General features: G+C 34.8%; 1 protein-coding gene across 1 annotated transcript; it reads right to left on the minus strand.

The window, feature by feature from the left end:
• Positions 1–328: 328 nt before the first annotated feature.
• Positions 329–10982, minus strand: HSPA13 (heat shock protein family A (Hsp70) member 13). The gene is made up of 5 exons (XM_004280420.3): positions 10871–10982; positions 8963–9303; positions 6328–6541; positions 4423–4590; positions 329–3464 (listed from the first exon to the last, which is right to left on the minus strand). The coding sequence occupies exons 1-5, from the start codon at positions 10893–10895 to the stop codon at positions 2797–2799; spliced, it is 1416 nt and encodes a 471-aa protein (XP_004280468.1). The 5' UTR covers positions 10896–10982; the 3' UTR covers positions 329–2796.
• Between the last annotated feature and the right edge of the window lie 46 nt (positions 10983–11028).

An 11028-nucleotide genomic window follows, 5' to 3' on the forward strand; every position in this document is an offset into this window, starting at 1 on the left:
ACTTAATCCTCTGTGGTGACCTAAATGGGAAGGAAATCCAAGTAAGAGGGGATATATGTATATGTATAGCTGATTCACTTCACTGTACAGCAGAAACTAACAAAACATTGTAAAGCAACTATACTCCAATAAAAATTAATTTAAAAAAAGAAAAGTAAGTAGAAAAGTAAGCAATTCCAGGGACATTCAGGATGTAGGGAATTAGGTAATAGCTGCTGAGGTCACGTGCCGTGAGCATCAGATCAGCTCTATTCCCGTTTCCTTTCTTATTTACATACCTCAAATATGTACTCTGGGCATAGTCCAGAATAGAAAATGAAGGACACAATTTAAAAAACAAACTGCAAAGTGGTATTTATTTACATTAAAATGTGAAATACCTGTATACACACAAATCTAAGAGGCACAATCTGTTATGCACAATAACTATGATCTTCAGAACATGTTATACACAACAGTATCTGCTGATACATAAGTGGTTCCAGTGAAAACAGTAAATACCAAAACATTCCTGACACAAAATAAATTATTCATTCACATATTCTAATCATACAAGACAGTTAATATTTTAAAAGTTATGTACTTCAAAAAACACTAGCAAGATGTACAACCAAAATGTATTGTTTTATGAAAAATGTCTTCAGATTATTATGCATAAATGATCCCTTTCAGAATGCATTTTTACCTTTTAAATAAACTACATTGATTTCAAGACTATTTATATATAGCCCCCTAATATGATTGAAGACATTTTTTTTAAAGGTATAACTATACTATAGTTATGCTTTTCTAATATGCTAAACTAATGTCCCCCAATTCCAACACTGCCTATTTTTCAGAAACAATCAAATTATTTAAATTCCAATTTTAGAGTATGAGATTAGCTGCCCTGTTTTGCAAATTGTTTCCTCTAAGGACTGTTAACAGATTGTCCTGAACTATCTCATATACCGGAAAAATTCAAGCTTTTTAAAAAAAAGTCTTAAAATGCTTTAGGTTAAAGCTGGTTACTATCTATGGAGATTTTGATAAATTGAACACTTTTCTCTTAAAGACCTTTGCAAAAAGATATTTTTCAATTTTAAAATCTAGTAAAGATTTTTATAAAGTCCAAAAGAACACTTGAATATTTTCAGAACGCAGTGAAGGATTCCTCTTTGGCATTTCTCCATTTAGTTCTAAAATAAAACATGTCAACATTTTATATTTTTCTATTTACCTACTACAGACATTTTCTGTACACAAAAGTATTTGATTGAAATTGTTTTAACAGCAATTTCATTGCTAAGAAATTTTTCGTTTTTAGGATCTGCAAAAAACACTCAGATTTTTACTATGAGAAGCAGAAATGTTTTGATGTTGCTGAAATGAGCTTGCTTATTTCTCTTTTTCAGTGGTTGGAACTTCAACATCCTTTCAAATTCAACAATGGATAAAGCAGACATATTTTATATTAGCAAAACTGCTGACCAGAGTTTAATTTTTGAATATCGATAGGAAGTAGCCTCTATTAAGGAAAAAGAAAATCTTCAAATAATAGGGGCATCACATAAATAAAACTACTATATTTTCTTTCTTGGTTCCTGCATCTTTTCTAAAAGGAAACAAACCAAAACTACTACAAATATGGATTTGTGGACATTTTTTTCACATTGTCTTCCACATTAGATTTCCACATTATTTCCAGTATTCACAAACTTTTTGCTCTCATCACACACTAACCTTAAGGCTAAAAACAGTCCAAGTCTGATTAGTTTTAAATGATGGTAGGAAACAATAACAAGGTTTTTACAAATGAGTACAATTTTCCTCATTCAAAACTAAATACGGGTAAAAATCTCAGTAAAACTGAATCAAATGCAAGCTAAATTCTCCAGGGCTTACTGAAAATAAACAATGAAACAAAAACATAAAATAAATACTGTACCTAATTACTGCTGTTTATCAATGTCTACAAAGGTCTTAAATAACAAAACAAATTTATAGTAATGACGGCTTTATTGTGACATTAACACATTTTTAAAATGTAATTAATAATTCTCTATTGTTTTCAAACCATGCAGAATCATGGAAATCCAAGCAGAGAATGACACATAGCAGATGAAGGAACGAAAATATAAATTGGTAATGAGACATTTGAATAAATCTGTAGCTATTTTAGAAAGAGAATAAATTGATCCAGTAAATATATTTTGAAAGTCTGGAGAATGCAGGTTATAGGAATAGGACACAAAATGGGATACTGAGTTTGTGAAAGTAATTTTGTTATATATGGCAGTTACTGAATATTATATATGCAGCTTATATTAATAACACTGCTATCTCCCAGCCACTGTAAGTACCTGACATCAACACTGTCCTTCAAGTATAGTTCAAATTTAAGAGTTACATGTGATAACCAAGTAAATAAATTACCAGCTCCTGCTAATACAATTTAGTAAGAACTGGGAATCCTATAATTGGCACTAGGCAACGTTTATAGAAGACAGTTTTAAGTGCACATGGATATCTACTTCCAGAATGCAGAAAATACAGTCACCTATGCTCCTATAAGAGTTTTACCTCAATTCTTTCACTTTAGAAGTATTTGTTGAAATGGGATCTCTCCAAGATCAAGGATCAATCTGGCCACATTCAATTCTAAAACAAAATGTTCTGTAAAATTTCATATATATAAATGTTACCTTTTAGGTAAATGTGTGAGATATTTTAGAGACTTGATTTAGTGGACAGAGGTGGTCTGATAAATAGGAAGAGATCAGCAGACAAGATCTCAAATGACCATCCCTGCATAATTCAGTTGAAGTTGGTCTTTTGTAAATGCTTACTGGGAATTTCTAACGCACTGACTTGGAGAGGCCAAGAGCCTCCATCAATCCCTGCTTGGATTGCCACTCCTGTCACCACTGCCAAGTCAGGGTCTACAGACGTGTTGGGATCCTTTCCAAAGAACTCTTGAATGACTTGGCGGATTCGAGGAATTCGAGTTGAGCCCCCAACCAAAACCACCTCATCAATCTCAGTTTTTTCCAGGTGGCCTTCTTCTAGCACTTGCTGAATGGGTACTAGTATTTTCTGGAAAAGATCTTCATTAAGGGTGTCAAAGAGCTTCCGTGATATTTCTGTTTCAAATAAAACCTGACTTTCTCCATTTTTCTTTTCAGGAAGGCTAGCTCCAAACATGCTGTTCACATGGGGGCTGTCTGCTGGGGAAAGTTCGTCCTTTGGTAGTTCAGTGTCACTAATCTGAGGTTCCTTCCCGTCCTTTTTCTCCACCGTTAGTAATACCGACATCTGGGCAGTCTGATGAAGAGTCAGGTTTAATTTGACCATTTCTACAGCTTGTCTTAATCTGTGGATTTCCTCTTTCCTAGAGGGTAGGAAGCCATATGTTTGATAGATCTGTTTATATAAGTACTGAAGCAATCTTTGATTGAAGTCTTGTCCTCCAAGTTTGTTGTTTCCTAAGTTAAAAATTTAAAAAGTTTATATTATATTTATGAATATATGTGTATGTGTGTACATATATACGTGTGTCTGTGTAGTATGTATGTATAAATGATATTCTGGGAATAATAAGTCCTTATTTAATGTATTAAGATTTTATTCATACAAAGACTGATTAAAAATAACTGGATTAAAATGATTTTAATTCAAACGTGTACTATTAAAATACAGTGCACATCCGGGTTTAAATGATGTAATAGGAAGTATCTCAGTGATGTCAAATACTTTTGCAGAAAGTAAGAAATTGAGAACACTGACCGGCTTTTAAGTAGCAATTTAAAAACACTAAATGTCATTATTTTCAACAGAAGGAAGTCCTTCTTTTAATTAAAAAGTACCAGTAAGCATTTTCTTTTTTAAAAAATCCTTTTGTTTAAATGATTAAGGGCTGAAAAGTAGAAAAAATAATTTAATTAGGAAAAGAATAATGCAATATAAATGCCCACCACTGACCTTGGTTCTAAATGGAGTCCAGTTAGGCCACCTGTAACTTAAGCTCCACAGGCTTAATTCCTGAAACTAAATTAACCTTAAAAAAAAATTTAGAATGCAAAATACTATTATTAGATTTCCTAAAGATATCTATTTTGTGAAACAGATTATTAAATGAAATAAACCGATCGTCCTTCATTTTAAAATAATTTCTTTCCTTCTGTTCCCTTTACCATGGAGGTGAAAACTACTGGCTCAGTTAGCTACAAATGGCAGTATATTTATTTGACTTACAGGATGTCCAGTTATTTTTTGAGACTTAACTTTTTGCTATAAATACAATAAGTGGTGGCATAAGATTACATGTACAGAAGATTACCAAAATGAACGCAAAGAATACGGAAAAATTTTTAAATGAACACTTTACACATTAGATATGTTAACGTGCCTCAATCTCTTTAACGCTCCCTCTATTTTTCTTACCAGACATTGCTCGGGTTAAAAACATTCCTCCTTGTTTATTCAGCAATGACACATCTAGAGTTCCTCCGCCCAAATCTATCACCAAGACGTGAAAGACATCAGCTTTGTGGAGACCATAGGCCATAGCTGCTGCTGTGGGTTCATTTATTACTCTTAAGATCTTCAGTCCTATAAAATTGATTGGAGGGAAGAACAATCATGAGAGGACACTATTAAGAAATTTCTTCTCATTTAATCTTACAACACATTAGTATCTTCTCTTATGTGAACTCCACTGAGTACACAGTCACAAACCCAATAAAAATAATGACATGGGATGGGTAAATATACGTTCTTCTAAACGGGTGTCATTAAAATTATTCTAAAAGAAGATTATAGTATAAAGAAATAAAGGCCCAGATTCACGGAATACATCATTCTATTATTTATTAATACTTAATTTTTAAAAATCTCTCAGCCTCTTCTAATTTTCCTATTTTACTTGGGAATATATGAGCAAATAAACTTTAGTCATTATGCACTGTAACAAACTGCTATAGAAATGAGGTAAGCTTAGTGTGCTCTTCTTTTAAAAATGACTTTTTGATAAAAAGAACACATGAATAAACAGAGAAGAAATGATAATAAAATGAAAATTCCAGATGATAGGCTCCAATAGCTACAATGACACTTTTAAAAAGTACTTAAGATGCAAGACCCTTGAATGCAAATCTGAAATATACAGCAAAATCTGACTTCAAGGTAAAGTTAAACAGTAAATGTGCAAGCAAAAGATCAGATTTCCTTGAGCAAAACTCCTGCTTTAAGCTAACTGCCACACATAACGAGCGGCCGTGAAAGTCGTATGGCTTTATGTATCACGAGCCATAGAAACTAGTCAAACTCTGAAGAATTTATTCAAAGACCATAATACCTTTCCCTTAGCTCTCTGACTTCATCACTCACTCTGCTCTGGCCACACTGACCAACTTCCTATCTTCTTATGTACCAGCAAATTCTCATTTTATGGCTGCTACACTGGCACTCTCTCTCCTACAACACAGTTCCTCCATATATCTGCTTGGTTCACAACCTTGCTTCCTTCAAATCTGCTTAAATGTCACTTTCTCAATGAGGTCTACCTGACCACTCTCTTTAAAACCTGCAAATCCCCCTATTCTCTGATCACCCACCCTCTCCCCTTATCCTGTCTTTTTTTCTACGGCAAGTTACTTTCTGACATACATTGTATCAAGGCTCTCAACCAGAGGTCATTTTGTTCCTCTGGGGACAATTGGCATTATCTGGAGACATAAAATTATCACTACTTGGTGGGGAGAGTGCCACTACCTTCGAGTGTGTACAGGCTAGGGGTGCTTCAAAATGCCCTATAATACACAGGACAGTTCCCCACAGCAAAGAATAATCCAGCCCCAAATGTTAATAATGCTAAGTAAGAAATGCCATAATATACTTATCTTCAAGGCTGATTTTCTGTTCCCTCCAATAGAATACAAGCTCCATGAGAAAACGGATTTATCTGTTTTGTTTACCTAGGCACTTAATACTTGCTGAATGATGTTGAATGAATTTTCTCCCACCTCAGATTTTTAAAAAACATTATATTATATTCATCTTAACATTAAAAGAATTTTAGAAGAAAAAATTCCTCATTGCTAACGTGTGTCCATGTTCTTTCTTAGCCTTTCTCATACGCCTGATAGGCTGCTGTCATAATATACACATTTTACATTGTACAATGGGGCTTTCTAAATTGTTTGTAAACCTATATAAACATCCATCTGATTTATCACCATATAGTTTGTCTAGGTGCCTAGTTACGTGGTTTGCAAATGATACACATTACTACAGATTTTCAGCCTAACAAAATTTTGAGCAAAATGTAACTCAGGCAAGTGATATTACCTGCAAGGTTAGCAGCTTGAATTGTCGAATTTCTCTGTTTTAGATCAAATTCTGCTGGTACAGAAATAACAGCATTGGCAACTGGCATTCCAAGATATTCCTCTGCCATTTCCTTTAATTTCAACAACAGTCTAGAGCCAACATATTCTGGGGAAACGGTGATCGTCTCATTACTTGTCACAGAAAACTCAACCATTCCATTTTTGTTTAAAACCTGTGAATAAGATTTGCAAAGATAAAAAAATATATATATAAAACTGTGTGTGTATATATCTACATATACATACATACACATACGCTAACACACATACATATGGAATGTATTCAATCAAAACTTACCTTTAAAGGGTCATAAAATTCATTTGTTATCTAGCAAGTGCATTTACTAAGATTAGAAGTTATTAAAAGTCATACTTTAAAAGCTATAAAATGAATCCACTCCACAGTTCTCAATAAGAGCAGAAAAATAAAATTCATTACTAAGCATATAATTGAAACATAGAAGATTCTCCATATATATCTGTTAAATGAAAGAAAAGATGAATGATAAAATAGAAGGAATAACAGTGGCTAAGTCATGTTTGTGACTCAAGATCTTCTTTTTTAAAAAATTAATTTATTTCCAAAAGTAATAGATAATTGAAAGAATGTTCTGGTACATATTAACAAGAATAATTTTAGTACTTCGATATGTTCTTATCTAAGAATCAATATCACTCACATTCTTGTTTCCATGGAAACATGTATTAGCATCTGTTTCCTGCTAATGTAGTTGTACATTTGTACATTTAAAAAATTAGACTAATTCTAAAACATACTAGTTTCACCAATAGTTTGTATTAACATCAATAGTAAAAGAGAATTAGTCTGTTCTAAGAAATTATAAGAAGTTTACCCCAATCATTCAAGACTACATAATTAGTTTTCAATTAAGAAAATTTGACCTTCCAAAAAGTATTTTACCTGCCTGGGGAAAACAAAAACAAGCTATGAACACTTAAAATAAGGTCCTTAAAATAAGACCCAAATATACCAGTACCTTCAGAGTGATCATGAAACAGAAACAACAAAAAAACATGATTACTTAGAAACTTAAAACAAACAAAAAAAAAACCTTTAAAATAACTCTTGGATCAATAAGTAATGTACCCAAAGCTGTAATTTAGAGGAAACTGTATAGCTTCATATGATTTTATCATTACATAAGAAAAATTACAAATTAGTAAAGGGTCTTAAGAAAGAAGCTAAAAGAGAACAAAGAAGTAAACCTAAGAAATGCCTGGAGAGATTGTTTTTTTGCTCCTTTGAAAATGAATAAAAATTTGAGAATTTTTATGATGCGTTAATCAATAAGCAGCACTGATACCACTATTTTAAAATCTATTTATTTAGAATCTCACTTCATAATTAACCAAAAGGGTGGGGGGAACCCTACATGGAATAAACATTTAAATGTTTAAAAGAAAAAAAAAACCCAGCAAAACCTAAACCTACAAATACTTATATAAAAGCATTAGAAAAAAAAGTACAAGTGGATAGGATGGGAAAGGCCACTGTAAGCATGGTAAGAGTCCAAAAACATTTTTAAAAAATTATTAATAGATGATTTTACCACATAAAAATTTAACAGTCTTGACAGTTCAAAAATAAAATTATACGTCAGTTTTATTAAAAAAAAGGAAAACATACTGAAAACACATCACAAAGGTATTTTATAGTCATTAAGGGAACGATAAACACCCCAAAAGAAAACAGGACAAAGGGTAAGAAGTGGATCACTAAAGAAAATGAAAATGCCAATAAACACATTTTTAAAAGTCTGACCTCAACAGAAATCACAGGAATGCAAATTAATACAAGATACCATTTTTTATTTATCTATTGGCAAAGATTGAAAAACAATAACTAGTGAAGATATAGGCAGTCTAAAAAATAGGTAAGGGCACATAAACTTTTCGGTGCACAATTTGGCAATACAAATCAAAACACTTAAAAACATGCAATCATTTGGCCTATCAATTCCAGTTCTTGAATTCAAATTTAGGAAATTATCAGAGAAGTGTAAAAACATACATGTACAAGGATATTCACTGAAGCTCCAATAATAGTGGAAAACCAGGGAAAAAATAAAACTTACACTGACAGAGACTGGACAATTAATTGGCGGAACAGTCGTTTCACAAAACCATGAAAGATAATGATGTGAGCCCACTGACTAACTGTCCATGATATATTGATGAGTTTCAAACAAGTCATTACACAGCATGCCTAGTATGATCTCTTTTTATGTATATAAATATGTATACACACAAACACAGGAAGAATATCTATTTATCCATCCACCCATCTATAGGTACGTGGGGCTTCATTAGCCTACGGCTACAATGAAAGAGCTGTGCAGACATTCTGAGGATAGCAGAGTGAGGAGATGGTAATGTCCTAAGTCCTCAGTAATACTGTGGGACCACTGAATTAGCTAACCCTGGAGCTGCTGTGGGATTGTTTGTTATATGAGATAATATAACTTCCAGGCAAACTGAGTCTGTTGAAATAGAATGTTTTGTAACTTGAAGCCAAAGCATTAATTGAAACAGTATTCTGAACTAAAGTTAAAATAGATTTTGGCTTCACTTACCTTAAATGGGTATCTGCCAATTTCAGCTTCTAGCTCTTCTGGGGTAAAAATCTTGCCTATGAATCTTTTAGCGTCATATATTGTGTTCTGAGGATTTGAGTCCGCCAGCTCTAAGCTTTCATACCCCACATAAACATCGTTGTCAGTAAAGGACACCATGCTGGGTAGGCTGACGTGCCCATTTTCATCTGGAATGACCTTTACTTTTCCTGTTCCAGGAAAAAACACCCCAACTGAACAGTAGGTAGTGCCAAGGTCAATTCCAATCACCTTAGGAGTAGGCAGTGGTAAATACTGTTGCGCGAAATAGCCAGCCAACAGGAGAGTCAGAACAGCTGATCCTGAAATACAGGCAAATTACAAGTTGCGTCTTATCAAACTAGTACAATGTGCAAAATTACAACAGTAAAATCCCTTTACTATCACGCTTCCATACTAGACTAAAAATACTGTCCAAATATTTTCTTTTATAGTACTCACGATAACATTTCTCAAACATCAAGTTTTTCATAATGCAAACTGACTATAATACAATTAAAATGAAGTAACAACAAAAACAAACAAACAAAAAACCCCCTGTATGTTTGTGTGCTTCACTTATGGGTGAGTAAAGGAATAAAAAATAAAAACATTTCGATAATAATTGTGCTAATGCTGAAGGAGAAGTCATTCATCTGGAGCAAAAGCTAGAATATAATCCAATTCTTGATCAAATGATATTTAGATTTTATAGTTTTATAATTAGCTTTAGATATCATTATTAAAAAGAAACTAGCATTAAAATTTCCACAGCAAAAGCTCTGTTATTGTAAGCGTGAAACTCTTTATATCCCCTCTCTTTTTTCCTTTCAAAAGGATGAAACGGATAAACTGGATTAAAATAATTTTGGAAATTGCTTAGATATTTTTAAACGGTCACTTCATAACAGAACATAGTTAACTTTTTCTGTATTAAATACAGAAAACGGTGATATTTCGGAGGTGATATTTCGGAGAAGAATTAAAAGTGTGTAACCCTGATGATAACATAAATGGAAGCTCTTAGAAGTCAGGTTTTAGTCACGCTGCATCCCCTGCACCAATGGTTCCCAGCCAGTAGATGACTGTTCAATAAATATTAATTGCTGAAAAAGCCAAATACGAACAAACGCCACGCAGACTGTAAACATAAGTGATGGAGAAAGAAGTCAATTCGTATTTACAGCTAACCTGTTATTTGGTTTCAGGAGGCTGTGCTATACACCTGTGTCCATCCACGTTACATACAACTCAAAACACCAATTTGTAGGAGTCGGCTTTACTAATTATTAGGTCATCCTCATCAACATAATGAAATGACATCAGGTGCCAATCCCACCTTCCTCTTGCCCCTACGTACACATTTTCGGAAGCATTTCATCACCTTCTCCTCCGGAGAGGGTAATTCCTACCCGGATTGGTGGAAAGAACACTGGACTATACATCAAAGAGGTATCTGGCTCTCTCAAAATCCAGCATCCCATGAGTCTACAGTTCGGGATGCTGCTGCTGTTCCTCTCCCTTCCTCCACAAAGGGGTCTAGGGATCTAGGAGATGCACATTCTGGCAGCCTCTCAAAGGCCCCAATTCAACCAACGATTCAAAAATCGACGTTGCGTAGGAAAGAACCCTTCCCGAGGCCCAACGTCCCTGGGATGTATGCAGAGGTCGCCGCCGGCCTTACCCGGGCCTACTGCGGCTCGGGCCTTCCTAGAGGCGACCCCCAACCCGGCGTCGCGAACAGCCCCAAACCGCCTCTGAGTCACCTTTCTGGCGCCCTACCCGCTGCGCCAGCGGGATCCAGCAGATGCAACAACGACCCCAACACCCCGGCCTCCCTCAACCGCTCAGGTGCCCGCAACAGCGCAAAGGACCCTCCTGATCACTGACCTAAGATCGTCATCTCTCCGGCCATCACAGTCCCGCCGAAGAGGCTTAGGATGACTGTACCGGACGTGAGGCACCGCCCCCACGCCGCCCGGCAGCCCCGCGCTCCTCTGGGAAATGTAGTCCTGTTGCTCTGACGCGGCCCGAGAAGCTACATCTCG

Source organism: Orcinus orca, chromosome 5 (genome assembly GCF_937001465.1).
Source record: "Orcinus orca chromosome 5, mOrcOrc1.1, whole genome shotgun sequence".
In the NCBI taxonomy this organism is placed as follows: Eukaryota; Metazoa; Chordata; class Mammalia; order Artiodactyla; family Delphinidae; genus Orcinus; species Orcinus orca.

Coding starts and splice junctions, on each gene's coding strand:
- HSPA13 (XM_004280420.3), bottom strand. CDS start 10,895: ATGGCCGGAGAGATGACGATCTTAG. Junction 6,542..8,962: donor TTGGCAGATACCCATTTAAG/GTAAGTGAAGCC, acceptor TCTTATTCACAG/GTTTTAAACAAAAATGGAAT. Junction 4,591..6,327: donor TCAAGCTGCTAACCTTGCAG/GTAATATCACTT, acceptor TCAATTTTATAG/GACTGAAGATCTTAAGAGTA.